The following is a 21820-nucleotide window of genomic DNA, read 5'->3' on the forward strand; positions in this document are numbered from 1 at the left end:
CAAGATTTTAGTTATGGCAAAGAATAAAGAAATCAAAGAAAGGAAGAACTTGTTACAATTGTGGCAAGAAAGGGCATTACAAACGTGAATGCAGGTTTCTAAAGAAACATAAGAAAGAAGATACGAATAATAGTGCTCAGAATTCCAATAAAGCAAATATAGTTGAACAAACTACTGAATTGATTGCAATGATATCAGATTTGCATATTGGAATGGTAACAGAACTCAATATGGCTACAACAACCAAATCAAATGATTAGTGGTATGATTCTGGGGCTACTGTTCATGTTTGCAATGATAAGACTCAATTTAAAAATTATGAATAAGTTGTAAATGGGCAGAAAGTTGTAATGGGCAATCATGATTCCGCTAAAGTGGTGGGAAAAGGAAGTGTTGAATTAAACTTCACTTCTGGAAAGAAGCTATTATTAGTAAATGTGTTGTATGTGCCAGAAATAAGGAAAAATCTTGTGTCTGCTAGTCTATTGTGTAAGAAAGGTTATAAGGCTGTTCTGGAGTTCGATAAAATAATTGTGTCCATAAATGGACTATTTGTGGGAAAAGGTTACTCATGTGATAGAATGTTTAAACTCAGTATTAATAATAATATGAATATTTCTGTTTATACTGTTGAGTCATCTTTATCTTTATGGCATGATCGTTTAGCACATATTAGTTTTAAATCTGTAAAATTTATGGCTAAATATGGTTTAATTTCATATATAGATGATAATAAAAAATCTTGTGAAATCTGTATACAAGCAAAAATGATTAAGAAATCTTTTCCAAAAGTTGAAAGATCTTCTAAGTTATTAGAACTTGTGTATTATGATATTTGTGAATTAAATTGAATATTGACTAAAGGAGGAAATAGATATTTTATAACTTTCATAGATGATTTCTCCAAATATACTTATGTTTATTTAATGAAAAATAAAGATCAAGCATTCCAAATGTTTCAGATTTATAAATCTGAAGTTGAGAATCAAAAAGGAAAAAAAATCAAAATTTTGAGAAGTGACAGAGGTGGTGAGTATTTTTCTATTGAATTTTCTTCATTTTGTGAAGAAAATGGAATTATACATCAAATAAGTGCACCTTATACACCACAACAAATATATGTTGGCAGAAAGAAAGAATAGAACCTTAGTGGATATGCTTAATTCTATGCTTGTGAAATCTAATTTGCGGACAAACTTATGGGGAGAAGCTTTACTTATTGCTTGTCACTTACATAATAGAATTCCTTATAGAAAATTTAAGATTTCTCCATATGAATTATGGAAAAATAGAAAACCTAACTTGAACTATCTAAGAGTATGGGGCTGTTTAGCATATTATAGAGTTTCATATCCTAAAAGGACTAAATTAGGTCCTAGAGCTTTGAAAGGAGTTTTTGTTGGTTATGCAAAAAATTCCAAAGCTTATAGAATTTTAAATTTAGACTTAAATGTAATTGCAGAATCTAAGGATGTTGAATTTATTGAAAATAAATTTCATAATGACCCTATACATGAGCCCATAAATAGTTCAAGTCAAAGCAATGGTTCTAGTATTGATATTAATTTTGAATCGACGTCTAGCAACAAAAGAAAGTTAGATTCTTCTAATAAAATTAGAAGAAGTCAACGCATTAGAAAAGAAAAGAATTTACATCTAGATTTTATATCTTCTGAGGCTATTGTTTTTCTAGTAGAAGGCAATAGGTCAGTTGTACTTAACAAAATACCAATTTTGTTAAATGTAGAAGATGATCCTAAAACGTTTCAAGAGGCAATGACTACAAGGGATGTGGCCTTTTGGAAAGAGGCAATCAATGATGAAATGGATTCATTATTATTTAATAATACATGGGTTCTAGTTGATTTGCCACCTGGTTCCAAACCAATAGGATATAAATGGGTTTTCAGAAGAAAATATAACACAGATGGATCGATTCAAACTTTTAAAACTAGATTGGTTGCAAAGGGTTTTAAACAAAAAGAGGGAATTGACTACTTTGATACATATGCACCAGTGGCTAGAATAACTTCTATTAGAATACTTTTATCTTTAGCATCAATATATAATTTATATGTACATCAAATGGATGTTAAGACAACCTTTCTAAATGGTGACTTAGAAGAAGAAGTTTATATGGAGCAACCAGAAGGATTTGTTTTACCAGGGAATGAAAGAAAAGTTTATAAATTAATTAAATCTTTATATAGTTTAAAACAAGCATCGAAACAATGGCATGAGAAATTTAATTCTGCAATTTTGGAATATGGCTTTAAACATAATAGTACTGATAAATGTATTTATTCTAAATTTACAGATCATTTTGATGTGATAATTTTTCTTTTGTTGATGACATGCTTATAATTGGAACAAATATGGAAGGTGTGAATGATACAAAGAAGTATCTAACCTCAAAATTTAAAATGAAAGATTTAAAAGAGGTAGATACAATCTTAGGTATCAAAGTAAAAAAACATAGTGGGGGTTTTGCTCTTTGCCAATCTCATTATATTGAGAAAATATTAAATAAATTTAATTATTTAAAAGTCAAAGAAGCAAAAACTCCATATGATGTTTCTTTCAAATTAACTAAAAATTCTGGCAGGGCAGTTGCTCAAATTGAGTATGCTAGTGCAATTGGTAGCTTAATGTATGCTATGCATTGCACTAGACCTGATATTGCTTTTGCAGTATGTAAATTATCAAGATACACTAGTAAGCCTAGTATTGAACATTGGAAAGCAATTTCAAGAGTTCTTGGTTATTTAAAAAGAACTATAAACTTTAGTTTATTTTATAATAAATTTCCAATTGTGTTAGAAGGTTATACAGATGCTAGCTGGATAACTAGTATTAATGATAATCAATCAACTTCCGGTTGGGTTTTTACCTTAGGAGGATGTATTGTTTCTTGGGCATCAAAGAAACAAACTTGTATAACCCATTCTACAATGGAATCAGAATTTGTAGCTTTAGCAGCAGCAGCTGGTAAGGAGGCAGAATGGCTGAGAAATTTTTTATTAGATATCAAGTTGTGGCCACAACCGATGCCCCCTGTTTCCTTACATTGTGATAGTCAAGCAACAATGTCTAGAGCTTATAATAAAATTTATAATAGAAAGTCTAGACATATTAGCTTAAGACATGAGTATGTGAGACAATTAATCTCTGATGGAATTATTACTATTACTTATGTCAAGTCTTGTAATAATCTGGCAGATCTGTTTACAAAAGGACACTCGAGAGATATGACAAAAAATACATGTGCTGGATTAGGATTAAAAATATTCCATTAAATTTACTAATGATGGGAACCCTACTTTATAGTATTATTACTAAATAAAGTTTAAAGGGTAACAACAAGTCATTAGCAAATGTTGTAATTAAGTACTTAGTGTATTAAGTTAATGGAATGAGGATGAGTATTTATACTCTTAATGAAGTTTAAAATTATTACAAAGGAAACTTCACTTATATGAACATAGGAAGTGGTGCCGCTTCAACAAAAGTGAGAATAACTTTTGTAAATGTTCATGAAAACAGGAGGTAGCACAAGGCCATATTCGTGCTAAAATTTTGGTGAACTTTTTAAGTCGAACTAATTGATTCGTGTGTGTAGTATTTACGATTCTATTTAATAGGAATCTAGGTTTAATCTAAGGCCACCATGATTTCTTTAGAACTTTGAAATACTTACAATAAGGAAAAGTTTAAATCGAAAGATACTTTTCATTATGCATGAAACAATGGGATCTAACAATACAAGCTAAGTGGGAGATTGTTATAAATAGCTTGTATGTTAGACAATATAGAGAGAAAAAATTCTTATATTGTTAAAATATAAGGGAATGACAAGAGTGAAATATGTATAGGATTATATATATATAATTCAATATATATTATTCTATTATGGCACTTGGCACGTATGTGTGAAATAAAATAATTATCATGTTGTAATTTTCGTAAATAAATTACGAATAGATGTGTCTGTTAATAGACAGACATGTCAATTCTATACAAACAGTCACAACTATTTGTATAGGTGTCTATTAATAAATAGACATGTCTGTTCTATACAAATAGTCACAACTATTTGTATAGGTAGCTTTTAATAAATAGACATGTCTATTACACAAATAGTTGTATCTATTAGAGATAGACAGATGTGTCTATCTAGTAAAGGTGCTATGACTTTTCATTCTTTATAAATATGGATGAGTTTTTTCAATCCATATATACTACTTCTACTTCTTCTTCTTTTTTTCTAATATCTCTAAATTCAGTTCATATAAAAGTGTTCTTAAGGGAAATCTTCAGGAGTTGTTATCTGCAGATTTCAGGATTTGTTGTATCCTGGAGGTATATTGCCATAACCTTGCAGCAATCTAGTGGGGGCAATTAATACCTTAAAGATAGTGATTCATCACGCCTCAAAGCCTATTCTACACCCACTGCCTCAACACTTTCTCTACCTTCTCCAAACTCAGCTGCACAAGATCCTTCTGTTATCACTGATCATGGCTTCTACTTCTTCCGCTCCTCCCAATCAGGGGAAGAAATGGGATGTTTTTATTAGTTTTAGAGGCGACGATACGCGTTATGGTATTCTCTCCCATCTCTCTAAAGCCTTGAAGGACAAACAAATCAAGACTTTTACGGATGAAGAGCTTCATAAAGGAGAAGAGATCTCACCAGAGCTCTTGAAAATAATCCAGCAATCAAGTGTCTCAATAGTTATATGTGGGCTTATTGCTCGTTTTAGTGTGTAGAGGTCTTGGCTGAATAACTCTTAAATATATTCAGCATTTTCAAACCTTGCTCAACTCCAATCTGCAAGTTATTATAATATTGCTGTCAATCCAACCTTTAGTAGATTCAACAAGAACAGAGTCTACTAGGCACATCTTTTTAAATTATTTTCAACTGTTAACTAAATTTATACTATAACTTTCATAACTAAAATTAAATAAACGGAAAATAAAAATCCAAATTTTCTTAGAAAAGAAAATAAAAAATAGAAAATAATTTTCTACAATTATATGCCCCCTCTTTTGACAAAAGTAATTAGACTGCTAATTAATAAAATTAATATTATTCAGTTTAAGTTAATATTTTACTAAATATGGTTTACAACTGTGCAGTTATGAAATAATAGTCAATTTAGTTCTAGGTGAAATAGTTTAAATTATATAATGATGTGAAAATTTAATTCGATTCTTTTTCTTACATATGATTTGTTCTAAAGGAATTCTATGAATAAATTGTGGAGGACACATGTGACAAAGCAAGGATAGAACTTACAAGAGAAAGAAAGAAAACTAACTAATTGAAGAAAAAAAAAATTAGTCCTTAAAAAATTTACCAAATTTTATAAATTAATCTATTTATTTTTAATTTAAAATAATTAAATTTTTAATATTTTATTTTATTAAAAAAATAGTATTTCTATTTAAATTTTATTAATCCATTGCTTTCCATTTACTTACTTTGTGTTGCTAGATAAAGTAATGCCTGAGCAATCCCTCCTCCTGGATGGCAGATAATCAAGAATTGCTAGCAATTTTAATAATTAAGAATTGCACCTTTTTGTTAATATATAATTCCAACTCACATGACTTTGTGGACTAAATGTCACTGCTTTCATTGTCCATTAGTGATATGTTCTTTCCTAGAAGAATATCATGGTCTTCCGATCATCTTTGTCTTCCTCCCTTCTTTTTTTTTTGTTCTTCCTTTACTTCTTCATTTCTTCATAAATTTCTTGTATGAGACTAGTTAATAAATTTAATTTTGTTTCACTAAAATCTCTTTAATATGATATATATAGATTTTTATATTAAAAAAATAAAATAATTTATTTTTATTCTCTTTTCTTTCACATTCAAAAAATTTGATCATTCTAATAATTATCTTGACCTCATTATAAAAATATTAATATCATCACAATAATTTATTTTTTGTAAAATAGGAGAATTTATCCATTGATGAAAAGTATTAAAATTATATTTGTAAACATCGTACTATAATTTAGAGTGATTTTTTAATTTAAAAATTTGTTATAGATTAGCATTTTTTAATAAAAAGTTAAAATTAAGAAAGAGAAATAGGGCTATAAAAATTACCCTTTAAGCGTTGCCTTCCACATTGAGTTTGGAATTCAAATTTATAAGGACTTTGTTTGCAGCTTTGTGCATTTACTTTGCTGACAAAATGCTAGCCGTTCCTTGATTGTTCATTAGTAATTGCCGACAAAATGCCTTCCACTCATCTTCTCATGGCCAGCTTCTACTTCATCATCCATTTCCCTGCAATTTCACATGTAATGCTTTATATTTTAAGTATTTATAAAAAAAAAAATTGTATTTTAAAAACTCTGTGATTTTTAATTTTTTATTTGTCTGACTGTAATTTTACTATTGAAGTTTAATTCAGAATATATTGATATTAAAAAAATATTCATATTAAAAATTTATTATTATTTTAATTATAATTATAATTTTAAAATTAAATTATTCATGAAAATTCCGATAAAGCATGAATTTACAATTATTATTATTGGATAAGAAATTAAAATTTATATTTTAACATCAAGATATAACACCTTTTTAATATAAAAATCAAGATACAATTGGTGTAATATAAAAGATGTACACTTTTTTACTATTATATTTTTATTAAACAAATAAATTATATTAAAAATAATTATTAAAGAAAAAAAAGAGATATAGAAGAAAAACGAAAAAATTAACTTTATTTTCTTGTCTTTACCATTCAATTTATATAAAAAACAAAATGCTAAATTTTTAGAGTTCTTTCCCTTTCAGCTTCTAACAAAACAGAATAATTGGAGATTTATTTTTTTTTTTTCCTTTTTAATTTTTCCTTCCAACAAAATAAGGTAATTGCTTTTCATCTTCCACAACCATTTTCCTCTCCCTTTCCTTTCACTAACAACACAGCAGGCCCCAAGTCTTTCAAGAAGGAAGAAAGGGAAGTAAAGGGCCTCAAAGCTTTTGCTAGTTTCTAGGCAGAGACCCCACGAGCTTCTTAGTTGCCTGCCACTCATAATTTTTAACCATATAATTAATCGTATGGTGAAGCTTGCGAGTAAGGAAACATGGAGGGGTGGGCAGGATTGGCAGTATTTGCACGCGTAGCAAAGATGAAAAAAGCTGGAATACATATTTTATATATATATATATATATATAATATAAATAGATATTATTAATTTAATATTATAATTAAATAATATAAAATATTATTACAAAAAATTTTTTTTTTGAAATAATTTTTATGAAAAATATTTTTTATATATAAATTATTTTTTATAAAAATAAATAGAAATTAAGTAATAAAAGGTATTTCTAACTACTTAATAAATTTACTTTCACTTTGCTATAAACCTTGTGAAAATAGATTTTCTTTTTAACTGAAATTTTGAATTTCAAATTACAACCTTTTTTTTTGTGCCAAACATGCCTTATTTTTCTTTTTTTATAAGTAAAAATTTTATTAATAAAAGATGATTAAAAATTTAGCACATTTTCTAGTATTTTTTTTTTATGATAGTTGATAATTAATTTAATAATAATTTTTATTTTTAAAACTATAAAATTATAAATTTCATAAAGTGTCAAGTCAAAATTAATACTCTCAATCATGTCCTAGGGTCGTAATTATATTTTTTAAAATAAAATAAAAGAAATGAGCTTAATAAAATGTGAAGTTGGTGAAGACTCCACATTGGTGGCAAGAAGCACAGTGGAAGAGCTGAAAGTAAAGGAAAAGCTTTTGTTAAAGCTGCAATGCTTCAATCCCAATCAATTATTAGACCCACTCTACTGTTTTGCATTTAATTGTGTGGACCGAATGGAGCTATACGATCCTTCCTGGAAGGCAAATCTGATGTTGACTAAAAGCTCTTCATTTGTTCATAAATTTCTTGCATCAGACTAGTTTACCCAAATATTCATCTCTTGTATTTTGCTTTCTCTACCTTCTCCAAACTCAGCTGCACAAGATCCTTCTGTTATCACTGATCATGGCTTCTACTTCTTCCACTCCTCCCAATCAGGGAAAGAAATGGGATGTTTTTATTAGTTTTAGAGGCGACGATACGCGTTATGGTATTCTCTCCCATCTCTCTGATGCCTTGAAGGACAAACAAATCAAGACTTTTACGGATGAAGAGCTCCGTAAAGGAGAAGAGATCTCACCCGAGCTCTTGAAAATAATCCAGGAATCAAGTGTCTCAATAGTCCTTTTCTCTGAAAATTATGCAGATTCTCCATGGTGTTTGGATGAGCTTGTTGAGATACGTAAATGCAAGGAAAAATCAGCACAAATAGTTCTGCCGGTTTTTTACAAAGTAGATCCAACTGACGTTCAAAAGCTTTCAGGGAATTTTGGGGAGGCATTTGCTACTGCTATGCATGGGGAAAAAGGCAATTCACAAAAGGTGGACAACTGGAAGCGTGCTTTGATGGAAGTAAGCAACTTAGCAGGATGGGATTCACAGAAAATCAAGTAAGTTAATTACTCTTTACTGCAGTTTTTCTAAGTTTGAATTTAAGGAAATAGAATCAAAATATAGAAACTTTTAATACAGTACATTAATCTTAATACTGAGCACTAATCGAAATATAGATAGCAATAATATGAAAATGGATATTTGTTACCTTATCCTAAAATCAAAGCATATTAATTATATATTACTATTTAGTTAGAGGTGTGGGTCTATCACTGTGATTCTATCATTACTCACTAGTGTTTGTTTTTATACGTGACTAGGTCTGAGGCCGAATTAGTTGATGAAATTGTCAATGATGTTTCAAACAAATTTAGCGATATGTCTAAAAGTGATGATTCTTATGATCGCAACTTGATTGGAATTAAACTGCGTGTGGAAGAAGTGGAATGGTTGTTAAATGAGAAGCAGATTGTAGGAATTTGGGGGATGGGAGGCATTGGTAAAACAACTATTGCACAAGAAGTATTTCATCGAAACAAGAATAAATTTGATGGTCATTGTTTCGTTGAAAATGTTAGGGAAACAATGACAAAGCAATCATCAAATTCAGTGCGAGTCAAAATCATTCAACAATTATTAAGGGACAAACATGTAGACAGTTTGAATGATTCTACTAGGAGAAGGCTGAAGAGTATGAAGGTATTGATTGTTTTTGATGATGTAGAGGATCGAAACCATTTAAAAGATTTAGCAGGAGAGTATGATTTGTATGGTGAGGGAACTAGAATCATCATAACTAGTAGAGATTCACATGTGCTTAAATATGATTTTTCAGAAGAAGGCATATATGAGGTTGAGAAGTTAATTGATTCTGAAACTCTGCAACTCTTTAGCTTGCATGCCTTCAACCAAAATCTTCCCAAGGAAGAATACATGGAGCTATCAGAGGAGGCGACAATCTATGCTGGAGGCAATCCACTAGCTCTTAAAGTTTTGGGATCTCATTTATTTCGTAGGACGATAAAAGAATGGGAAAGTGAATTGGAAAAATTAAAAGGCAAATCTCTTAAGAAAATTCAAGATGTTTTGAAAACAAGTTATGATGGGCTAGAAAAGAATGAACAGGAAATATTTCTTGATATTGCATGTTTCTTCAAAGGGCTTCATAAAGATAAGGTTGAGAGAAAATTAAAAGCATTTGGTTTCTATCCAGAAAGTGGAATACCTCGTCTAATTGAGAAGTCTCTGATAACTATTTCATACAATAAGGTAGATATGCATGACTTGCTAGAGCAAATGGGCAAGGATATTGTTAATGAGGAATGCAAACAGCCTGGCGGACGCAGCAGGTTGTGGAATTATGAAGATATTGATCATGTATTTACAACAAATAGGGTAAACTAAGCAATGAAGCCTCTTTCATTATCATATTTGAATTTTGTAAGAATTGTAGATCTCGTGACGAATTAAGTATTAATCAATACTCCTTTTTGCTGTTATTTTACTAGGGAACCGAAAATGTTGAGGCCATATCGTTTCGTCTTTGTGGGACACGTATTTTGACGCTAAGTGCCACGGCCTTTGCGAAGATGTGCAATCTTAGATTCATCCAATTATATGAAATGTCGAACAAAGTGCTCCTTCCTAAGAACTTTGAATTTTGTGCACAAGCACTAAGATGTCTTTACTGGGATTATTATCCTCTGGAATCTTTGCCGTTAAAATTTTGGCCAAAGAATCTTGTAGAACTTCAAATGCGTTATAGCAATCTCATACAACTGTGGAATGGAGGAGATAAGGTACAATTTATATATTTTAGCTATATTTTATAAAGTTAATTTGTATCTTCTAATTTATTGATATTTTTCTATTTAATTACAGCCTCTTGAAAATTTGAAATTAATTGACCTCAGCCTCTGCTGTCGCCTGGAAAGGATTCCGAACTTGTCTAGTATTGCCCCAAATCTCGAGTTTTTATATTTGGAAGGATGTTGGAGTTTGGTTGAAATTCCCTCTCTTCAAAATCTGAGCAAGCTTACTGAACTTTATTTAACTGGATCCAATAAAATCAAAGATTGTCCAGAGATTCGGTGTAATGTAAGGATTCTAAAATTAGACGGAACTGGAATAGAACAACTGCCCTCATCAATTAAGCATCTGTCTCAACTTGTCATATTGTCCTTGTATAGGTGTACAGCACTCGAGAGTCTTCCAAGCAGCATTGGCAATTTGAAACGTCTTGAAGAACTTGATCTAGCTGGATGTTCAAGACTCGTGACTATTCCAAGCAGCATAGGCGAGTTGAAATGTCTTGAAAAGTTATTTTTCCGGTATTGCTCAAATTTAGCAAGTCTTCCTGAAAGCATCAAACAACTTTCGAAGTTGAAACTGCTTGATTTAAGAGATTGCAAGAGTCTTAAGAGTTTACCAGAGCTTCCGTCATGCTTAAAATTATTAAAAGCAATTGATTGCCACTCTCTGGAATCTGCATCAGTTTCGTTCAATTTCTTAGAACATGAAGATGAAAATGAAGAAGCAGATAAAAGTGAACATGAAAATGAAGAAGCACATAAAAGTGAATCTGAAGATTGCAAATTTCTTGATTTTAGTAATTGCGTCCAATTGAATAAGAAAGTAATGGAGGATGTTTTTGAAGCGCACCAGTTGGGTCAGAAAGTTACATTATTGATGGCAGGAGGTGAAGTGCCAGAATGGATGAGGTATAAGAATAAAGGATCCTCGCTTTCCTTCAAACTTGACCTTCGTCACGTAATTGCCTTCTCTTTCTGCGTTGTTTTTCGTCCCTGTGGTAGGATTTATTTTCCTGGATTTGAAGTGGGTTTCATACGTGAATCTGGAAATAGGTGGGAACGTAATGTGTTCAACTTATTTAGCTATAAGGACGTTGCGAATTGGAATGATTATTATGGAGATCAGTATTTTTCGGACTTATCACACGTGTTGCTTTCATTCAATGGATTGAGGACACGTTTTGATGAAGAGTGTTTAGTTGAGGCCTCATTTTGCTTCAAAGCTGACCGTTATGCGCTTCTGCAGAGAATTATGGAGTGTGGGGTCCATCCTATATATAGTAGAGATAAAAGGAGAAGCAGAAATGAAAAGCATCCTATATTGGAAGACAAAATCGAAGAGAAGAAGAATAAATAATGAGGAGGAAGCTTCTTCTTCTTCTTCACTCGATCTAAATCTCTCTCTATCTCTTCCTGCTTCCTCTTAACCAAACCCCACTCACTTTCACAACAGGTATAACTCATTTCTAGTTTGCCGTTACTTTTTAGCATTCTTAATTGCTTTACTCTTACAAATAACTGCAATCTTTTGCAGCTCTATCATCTGCCGCTCTATTGTCATTTGAGAGAGGGAAGACTATACAGGAGAATAATTAAGCTCAAATCAGGGGAAAAACAACAGGTGAAATGATAAATAGTATCTTCGTTAGTGTGTAGAGATTTCTCTCGATTTTCATAGAAATTGAAGTCATCTAACAATGAGGTCTTAGCTGAATAACTCTTAAATATATTCAGCATTTCCAAACCTTGCTAAAGTCCAATCTGCAAATTATTATAACAAATCGTGTCAATCCAACCTTTAATATATTCAACAAGAACAGAGGCCACCATGCTCAAGTTTCTATTCTAGCAGCATCTTTTGCCAGATATATTGAAATATCAAGCCTAAATTGTATAGTACAACCACTGAAAATAACAGAAAAATGGCAACATACTCTGCTAAGTTGAGTTTTTAATGCAGGGGAACCATATGCACAGCATATTGCACAAGACTTCCACAAATAGAAGCTGTTGTGTAAGAGAACAGGTCTTTTGAGGTTAACATGAACTTAAAAATATTTCTGCTCCATTCCCAACATGACAAGGTCAGGTATAACAAATATTCATTGTAAAGCAGTACTACCATGAAGTAAACACAATTTTCGCCAATCAAATATGTATTTAGTTCTAGCCATATTTCTTAAAATATAATATAACAAATTAGAAGATGTAAATGTAGAGCAGACTGGCTTTCACAACAGAAACATCAGAAGACAATTGAGTTCTAAAGCAAAGGAGATACCTCTTGAGTGTCTCTGCTATAAGTTACAGGCCGCCTACCATTATTTTCAAGATCTCTGTTCTGCTTCACGGAATGCTGCATCTAACTTCTTATTTCCATTTGGAGTGCTTGCCCATACATCATATTTAATGCTCTTATGAATGTCATCTTCATTGTAAGATTTGATAACATAGAACTTAGCATCTGCGTACTTAGTTTCAAAATCTGGTTTGTTATACTGATCTCTTTGTACAGTGATTCCCAAGTCTTCCTTGACAGCAGTCTCCAGAGAAGGAAATTTGTTAGAGCCCCTAGGACCAGAAGTTAGTTCATTTGAGGTTTCAAAATCACTGTTTTTATAGAATCTGTCTCCAGATTTATTTCTATCATTTCCATTCCATATCCTTCCGTTCTGTCTATAGGTCATAAGACAATTATGCGGGAATGGACCATGTTTTTGGATAGAAAAAGGAGGCAAATTTCCTACAGGATGGTATCCTTTCGAGAGACCTGCTGAGAAATCAGAACCCAATGCAGACACCTGTAACAAAAAAAGTTAAATCAGCAAAAAAACTCAAAACTGAAGACTAGTGATGACCAACAAGCACAACAAACTTCAAAATCAATTCTTTTTGGGAAAGTTTAAAGATATAGACATAAAAAGTAAGAATATTTCATACCTTGTTTAAAGGTCTGATTGCTTGTGTATTTGTAGACTTAGAGGATTTGCCAGCGGTATTGTCATTAGACTTCAAAGAGTTAAAAACACTGGACTTGGCAAAAGTGGAAGCTGATCCATATTTTCCATTTTGAGAACCAGTATTGCCATTTGAGACATCACTAAAATATGCTGAATCCCATGAATAGCAAGGCATGGCTTCTGATCCATAGAAAACAGGATGTGGAAGGTATCCAGGTGAAGAAAAATATGCTTGTTGACCAACACTTTGCCCATCTACCCCAACCACTGCCCCAGAAGCATATGGATTATAGCAGGTAAATAATAGACTAGTGATCCATTGTCTGATTGCATCCCTGATGTGATCAACCGATACACTAGTATCAATTATCAACAAGACACAATTATACAAAACTACCCTTATCAGCCAAGCAGAACGAGACATAGTTTTGCCTAATTTTTGCAAATAGAAATGAAAGTATACGTCAGAAGAACATACCATATGAGATCCATGTGCTTGAAAATAACCATGATCATCCAATTGTGTGAAGGATCCATTATAATCTGCAACAAAGAGTAAGTTTAAGAAATAATATACCATAAATTAATCTAATTCTCAAATTATAAACTTCAGAGCTGCAAATCAAACTGAAAAAAAAAATCTTTAATTGAAGCAAAGTAAAGTAACTTAATATTTTCAAAATTATCATGCTTGAAGACGTGCTAAAGTATTATCTTTTCATTTTTCACATGATTGCACCATTAGCCTAAAAAATGATTCTGACTATATGGAAGTCAACTAAGAAATATGAGTACTTAATCACAAGGCCGATTAACATCATCCTATGCAATACATTGAGGAGTATATTACCAGACATCTCAAGTCTCAACTTTACTGAAAACCTATTATATGAGTACTTTTAACTAAGATTATGGCATTCCATTTAATTGACTTTATCACAACTCCAAAAGATTATATATAAGAAGAATATATAACCGTCTCAATATCCCACCTGGGTAGTAATAATTGTAACTACTAGTTGGTGGATTGTAAATACCAAGGTCTCCAACAGACTCTTGGTCAGTCTCCCCTTTGATACCAGAATTAACATCTACTTCACCTTTGGTATTAGAAGTAGCATCCCGTGAAAAGCAACTGATGATGTTGAGCCACATGGTAATCCATCTTTTCCAGAAGCCTGAAAACAAAGACATACAAAGGAAAATAAGAAAATAAAAAGCTAATCTTGTTCTACTAAGCATTAAGTAAGTTTGTTGTTAAAATAACCATCTAATCTTGTTCTACTAAGCATTAAGTTTGTTGTTAAAATAACCATCTACCATGCACAGAATAAATTTGTGCAATGTGGATGCCTAGAGATACACATACAGAGCCACAAAAATCCAAGATCCAAAAAATTTAAATAAAACACTAGCAATCCTTTTAAACAAGAAGAATTGATCTCATGGTACTCACACAAATAGATCATATTCTTGAACTTATGTTATAATGACCAAAAACATATTTCCTTGACCTTTTAGTGTTTTATAATTCTCAGTAATCCAATGCATACCATACACCAAACCGCAAAGTGAAAGTTGGCACAACTACAAGAAAGATAGGAATCCACAATAAATTAAAACCAAGCCTTTTCACCTTCATAACGCCATTTTTCCAAGCAATTATCCACAAGGAAGAAACAAAAGCAACATAGATTAATATGACATACCACATCATGCCCAGCCAATTTCCTAATGGACTCCAACTTCAATCCTGTAGGAACAGATTCAGCTGCATTATATAGTTAAGAATACAATACTTATTCAATTAGCCAACAAATCATGGAGTTGCCAACAATATCTACACCATTAAACAGTCAATACAGAATTTTTCTTTTTTTTTTTTTCCACACAATTTTAGCAGCAAGAGGAAGGAATGAAAGGGGCTAAAAGGGCATAAATCAAACAAGCCAAACAATTTACTTTCCATAAAATCAAAATCTTGATCATCCACGATAATTATTACCCATCTTCAATATAAAATGAACAAACCAGATTTTTTTTTCCCATTTTTAGTTGAAAAAAAGTAACACAAATGAAATTAAAAACAGAACCCATAATAGCTTTATATTTAAAAAGTTTTGGGGGGGGGGGGGGGGGGGAAGAAGAGGGGGCGGGGGAAAGGGGAAAAGAAACCCAATAAGAAAGGATAAGTTTCTCAAGTTATGTTCCAGCGGCAATCGTCGATTGATAAAAGCCCAAGTTAACACCTGCAAACAGAGGGACAAAATAAATAGCAAAAGTGTTAGTCAAAGTCAAAGCACCAGTACTTTTATACCAAAAGTCTTACGATTTAGCATTGTATTTTGAAGGGTGAAATTATTTTTTTTGAATAAAAATATTATTTTAAATATTATTAAAAAATAATTTAAAAAAATTATTTTATTATTTTTATATTTTTATAATTAAAATAAATTTAATTTAATTTTTAATTATTTTTTAATATTTTATAATTAATATATTTTAAAAATAACTTTTTTAATAATAATTTTAGTAGCAATATCAACCCAACCTAATTCAACCCCTATCGATAAAATAAAATATTTATTCTTATAAAAATTGAATTTTATTGTTTTCCTTTTAATAATAAAATTTAAAAAAAAATCTCATCTTCAAAAGCAAAAATGCTGGTTGCACGCTATCCAGTGTTCACCAGGCACACGTTGGCAACTTACACAGAACGGGAAAAAAAGAGATTCAGATTCCTCTTATTATTAATTAATTAATTAACTAATTAATGGAAAGCATAAAATTCTATTTTATTATTATCTTTTGATAGTTTTTTTTTTCTTTTGAGATAAAAATCAAACAGAAAATGGAATTTTGTATATAAATTATAAAAAAAAAATCCCTGGAGAGAAAAATCAAATGCAAATTCTCAACTTTTTTTTTTTTTTAAAAAGAGATCTTTTTGAGTGAAAATGGGAAATTCAATATATATCTTACAGAAAACAAACAACTTTCAAAGATTTTTCGTTTTTAAAGAGGGGGGGAGGGAAATCTGCTTGGTTGGAGAGAAATCGTGAGAAAATGAAATTTCATAACTTCAAGTCCACATAAATAGAATATCAATTTGCAAAATGGAACATTAAAAAAGAAGTCACTGAATCAAACTACTCATAGAGAGCAAAAAAATTAAAACTTTTCATTTCCTTTGATACGCATACGCTACAGAGGAAGCAACAGAGGACTAAAAACGAAGAAAAATGAGAAATCGGAAGCGGACCTAGAAGGGACGGATCGAGGCCGATACGAAACCAAGAGACCCGATCTGATGTGTCCAGAAAACCGCTTTTCAGTAGAGTAGAAAAGCGGTTTTCCAGAGAAGGAAAGAAGAAGAAGCAGTGAAAGTAAGGTCGAGAAGGAGAAGAGGGAAACAAAAGTGTCTAATTATGGAAGGATCGGACAGGTCAGATGAGTTCCTGGTTTGAAAAGAGGAAATAGTGACCGTTGGATGTAGGGTTTAAAGACAAAAAGGGTGGGAAAGCGCCAATATTTTGGGAGTGCGTCCAGTTTTGTGCTAACCTTGTTAGGAAATTAAATTCTCTTTGTTGTTTTTTTTTTTTTCCTCTTTTTTCCAACATGTTTAATAATGAAATATAATTAGTTTTAAAAAATAACGAAATAAAATTAAAAAAATTATATTTTATGGGTATATTTTGGCTAGTTACTGATTCAAATCAGATTGATTTTGAGTTGAAATCGGCAATTCAAGATTTAATTAGGTAATAAAATTAATCTTGATTTGATTCTAATTTTAGTTTCAAGTTTAAAAATGTTTTAATTCACATTTTACCTCATAAAATTATCATTTTTTTTTAATCTGATTTCAATAAGATTAAAATTGTCTATTCGAACCATCAATTTCAATTTTATAATAAGAGAAAAAAAAATTAAAAGCCATCACTATAAATTATAATCAGTTTGATTCTAATTCAAACCCTTAAATTATTAATTTGAGCCAATTTCATATTTCAATTTCGATATAATTCAAGATTTATCTAGGTAAGTTCAATGTTATTTTGTTATTGATTTGAAAAAAAAAAATAGATATTAATTTGATTGGTGAAAGATATAATTAAAAATGAACAAAATATATGAATTATAATTTACATTAATTATATATCATTTATAATGATATGGCTATATTTATATATTTTGTGATATATTAAAAGTTTTTTAATATAATTCATTAATTAAAATGTCTATGGTTTAAAAAGATACTGTAAATATAATTATTAATATTTTTATATAAATAAGAAAATATTTATATGTAATGAATTTCTAGTATGAAATATTAATTAATTGTTGAGAAAATAGTTCATACCCACATGAGGGATGCTCCATGTGATTTTACTTCATATTATTTTGAAATTTGATGATATGCGTCTGTATTTTATTCATTTTAATTTTTAGTTTATAATTTATTTTTTTAATTATTATAAATTGATAAATATATATAAAATACAAAAATAATTACTCTAGTTAACATTATTGTTATAAGAATCGGATCGGTTTAATTAGGAAGAGAACTAATAATCAAGTTGATTTAGATAATAAATATGAAATGTTAAAAAATTAGGGTTCATTGGTTACACAGTTGGATTTCAAACGATTTAATTAACCAATTTAAAATAAAAATAATAAAAATAGAAAATAGTGTGCTAGGAGATTTGAACAAATGGTTGGTAATCAACTTTAGAGTATATATATATATTCATGATTGTAACAATATATTATTAGTAATATTTTTAATATATTGTTAATTATATAAAATATAATTAATATTTATTTAATAATATACCGTTTAAATCTCAATTGAAATAAGAGTAGATTTAGTATGGGGGCAATGGGGCGCTGCTCTCAATTTTCCTTTTAAAAGATAATTTTTATATAAAATTTTAATATTATCCTATATTTAAAGATATTAATTTGCCCTGCATTTAAAGATGTGTCATATAATTTCTTTTGTTAAATAATTTTCTCTTATTCCATTAAAGTTTGGATTATTCTATTAATTGAAATAAATTTATTAGTTTTCTTAGGAAAAATAAATTTATTAATTGAATATATATACAAGTGAAAATGAGTATTTTTTATGTTTATATATTACCCCTATTAATAAGAATTTATAAATTCATTATTGATTTAAATCTTAAATTTTTAATTTTTTTTTTGGCAAATTTAAAAAACACGCTTAGAGCAATTTAAAGCTAACCTTTTTATTTTTCAAAAGTTGAGAGTTCGCAGCTTCTAGTGGAAATTTATTTTTTTTTTAATTATAAATTTAAAAAATTGGGGATGGAAAATACCAGCGTCAGCTTGCACATTCGATGGAAAATTTAGAACAATTATTTTGTATTTATTTTTATTATTTTTATATAGATTAAATTTTTTATCTTTTAAATTTTTTAATGAAAATTTCATAATAAAAAATAAAAATATAATAATATAACAAAAATATTAATTAAAAATATGAAATCATTTGAAATTGGTTTAATCATATGGTTATTTTTATCATTTTTAATATTATATTATATTTTTTTAATAAATTAAAAGAATATATAGAATATAATATTATATTTTCATATTAAAAAGAATAATATATTTAAATATTATTTTTATTTATTAATATTAATATTATTCTTAAAAATAATATTTTTTAAAGAAAAAAAAAAGATTTAACATGATAGAGAGTGCCATGCAATAATATTATGAAAAAGAATATCGCATGTCAGCTCCTTGGAAACATTTATTTTAATATATGGATTCAGTGTTTAATTAATAAAACAAAAATAGATTTTTTGAGTTTAAATTTCTTTTTCTAATTACTTTAAAAAATTACTATATGGGATGCTTTAGATGTGCATTGGCTCCACATATTTAGAAATGATTTTTCTTGAATCTATAACATATGATATATGATGAAATTTACTTATTAAATATATAAATCTCACGTACTTATGTCTTAGTTTCAAAGTGAATCGAGTTTACATATTATTAATGCCATCACTTCATATCTATAAACATTGATTATAACATGAAGGGGGGACAAAATGTAGAGGAGGGGCAAAAAATGAAGTAATGTAAAGCAATCAAATATAGCATTTGTATAGAGAAGAGTATATAATACAAAAAGCATTCATGATCCCTTTAATTAAAGATTGCAAGCTCTCCACCGAAGGAGGACACTCCTTAAAAAGAAGGTAACCCACAAATTATTCCTACATCTATATGCCTAATTCTATGCCCAAGAATTATAAAGAAAAAAATTATTCTTTGCACATTAATAAAAAAAAAAAGCTATAACAAAAATCAAGCCAATTTAAAGACAGCATTAAAATTCAAAGGGAAAAAGAAAATTATTCAAGCTTAAACTAAAAGATCTTGTTTGGATTTTGCAAGGATTTTCTCATTTTCCCCATTTTTCAATTGTTGGGAAACAATAGAAGATGATGAAGAATGGTAATTTGGAGAGTTACGAGGAAACTCAGAGAGCATTTGAACTAATTCTCTCATTGTAGGACGTTCAATGCTATTTTCTTGGCAACACAACATTGCAATGAAAAATAGATGCATTGCTTCATCTTTAGGCACCATTGTTAGTCTTGGATCAACAATGCGCATCACATCTTCTCTCCGATTATTCGTTACTCTTTGCTCCATTGTACAATATCCACCCCTTCGCCGAAATCACCCACCAGTCGTCGTCCTGTTAGCAGCTCCAAGAGAACAACTCCAAAACTATACACATCACTCTTCTCGTCCACCTTCAATGTGTATGCATATTCTGCAATATGAACAAAATTTAGTCATGACATAGCTAAGCCATGGGATGAGGCCCATAAGACCACCACAATCCAAGCCCAACACAACCCAATTTGCAGCATCTTCATCTTGGGATTAAGGAAAGTACCCCCCAAAAAAATCATAGATATTAGGTCAAAGGACAAAGACAAAGAGATGCCAAACTTGCCAAGAAAGCTCAAAGCAGCCAAAGAAGACTGGTAGGTGGGAAGAAGAAGAAGAAGAAAAATACGCTTTACACGTAAGACCAAAATCAGCTAGTACACCAAAGGTTAGTGTTGTAAATAGGTGTGCATGCATATATGTGTCGGTTAGCTTTCACTAATCTCAATTTGCTGTTACGTTAGAATCATTATCAGACTGAAAATAAGCAACAATGTGTCAGATTTGGACCTCCAAGATTGCTAGATCAGAGTTTTTCGTGGGTCCCAACAAAGTGCTTCGGCTCTTTTGTTTCTGTGTGATGTTGTGTTGTGAACACCAAGAAAACCTATGCGCCTGTCTCCCTTTGGCACAAATCACGGGTGGTTTTTCTGCTCTCACTTTTTTTTTTTTTTAATTTAAGAGTTTGAAGTCGAGATCCTATAGTTTCTCAATGACTTCAGTTTCACTGAGGTAACACTATTGCGTACAGTACTACTTATAAGGGATCAAAAGTCAGCTATACGTGGCTTGTAACTCTTCTTACCTTGGGAATATCAGATGGTTGCTGTTCATCTTGAGTTCTTGAAATATTCAGACAATTTTGACATTACAAGAAAAATTTACTACACACAAAATAACTAACTGAACTAACAAGGTCACTATCAATCATCAATCATCTACAGTATCAATGTGCACAAAATCAGAAAGCAAGCATTAGTAATGTTTGTAAAAATGTGATGCAGTGGTTGAAAACTGGCTTAGTGATATCATTTAATTGCAAATATAGTGAAGTAATGAACTTACCGGGTGCTATGTAGCCATAAGACCCTGCAATTGCTGACATACATTCTGATGCTCCCCCATCAATAAGGAATTTTGCTAATCCGAAATCTGCAACATGTGCTTCGAAGCTCGAATTTAACAGAATATTGTTGGATTTTACATCTCGATGAACGATCAATGGTGAACAATCATGGTGGAGGTAGCATAGGCCTTTAGCAGCCTCAATATCGATTTTGTACCTCAAATTCCAACCCAAGAAAGAACCCTTTTTGCCATGTAAGGCTTCTCCTAGGCTTCCATTTCTCATGTACTCATAAACCAACAAGTTGGTTTCTTTGTTGGAGCAGAAAGCAAGCAATCTAACGATGTTTCGATGCCTAATGCTGCCTAGTGTTTGAATTTCTGCTCTAAAGCCATGGTCATGGCTATTGGTGCCAAAACCAAGTAGTTTTTTAACTGCAATTTCAACCCCATTTGGCATTTTCCCATGGTATACAATCCCAGCTCCTCCTCTACCAATTACGTTTCCATCTTTTACACATTCCTGGATATCTGTGACAGTGAATTCTAGCTTTTGGAAAGCTGTCATCTTCCAAGAATCTGAGCTGTTTTTCTTGAAAGACTTGGCCTTTATTATGGCAGCAGTTGCAAATATCAGAGAGCATATCAGCAAGCCTAAAGCGAAGATGAGCTTGAAATCACTGGGGGCTTTTCCTGGTGTGTTTGTGATGGTGGTGAAATTGCAAGGATTGTTAAGTAGAGGACCACAGAATTGAGGATTTCCTGCAAAAGAGGAGGCATTAAA

The 21820-nt window shown here is 30.6% G+C and overlaps 2 protein-coding genes and 1 pseudogene across 3 annotated transcripts; 1 reads left to right on the plus strand and 2 right to left on the minus strand.

Moving 5' to 3' along the window:
* Positions 1-7762: 7762 nt before the first annotated feature.
* Positions 7763-12125, plus strand: LOC110662454 (disease resistance protein RPV1). Of its 2 annotated transcripts, XM_058135698.1 has the most exons (5): positions 7763-8527; positions 8792-9866; positions 9980-10270; positions 10353-10568; positions 10661-10852. In XM_058135698.1, exons 1-5 carry the CDS (start codon positions 8043-8045, stop codon positions 10712-10714), a joined length of 2121 nt encoding a protein of 706 aa, XP_057991681.1. In that variant the 5' UTR covers positions 7763-8042; the 3' UTR covers positions 10715-10852. The 2 variants fall into 2 exon arrangements, with proteins under 2 accessions (XP_057991681.1, XP_057991680.1); XM_058135697.1 differs by having other exon boundaries at positions 10353-12125.
* Positions 12126-12609: 484 nt separating this feature from the next.
* Positions 12610-15251, minus strand: LOC131172775 (YTH domain-containing protein ECT4-like). Its single transcript, XM_058134297.1, has 6 exons — positions 15248-15251; positions 14952-15013; positions 14343-14420; positions 13721-13785; positions 13223-13598; positions 12610-13083 (listed from the first exon to the last, which is right to left on the minus strand). Exons 1-6 carry the CDS (start codon positions 15249-15251, stop codon positions 12610-12612), a joined length of 1059 nt encoding a protein of 352 aa, XP_057990280.1.
* A 4298-nt stretch (positions 15252-19549) lies between these two features.
* On the minus strand, positions 19550-21820 carry LOC131173388 (leucine-rich repeat receptor-like serine/threonine-protein kinase BAM1; annotated as a pseudogene).

Source organism: Hevea brasiliensis, chromosome 14 (genome assembly GCF_030052815.1).
Source record: "Hevea brasiliensis isolate MT/VB/25A 57/8 chromosome 14, ASM3005281v1, whole genome shotgun sequence".
NCBI lineage: Eukaryota > Viridiplantae > Streptophyta > Magnoliopsida > Malpighiales > Euphorbiaceae > Hevea > Hevea brasiliensis.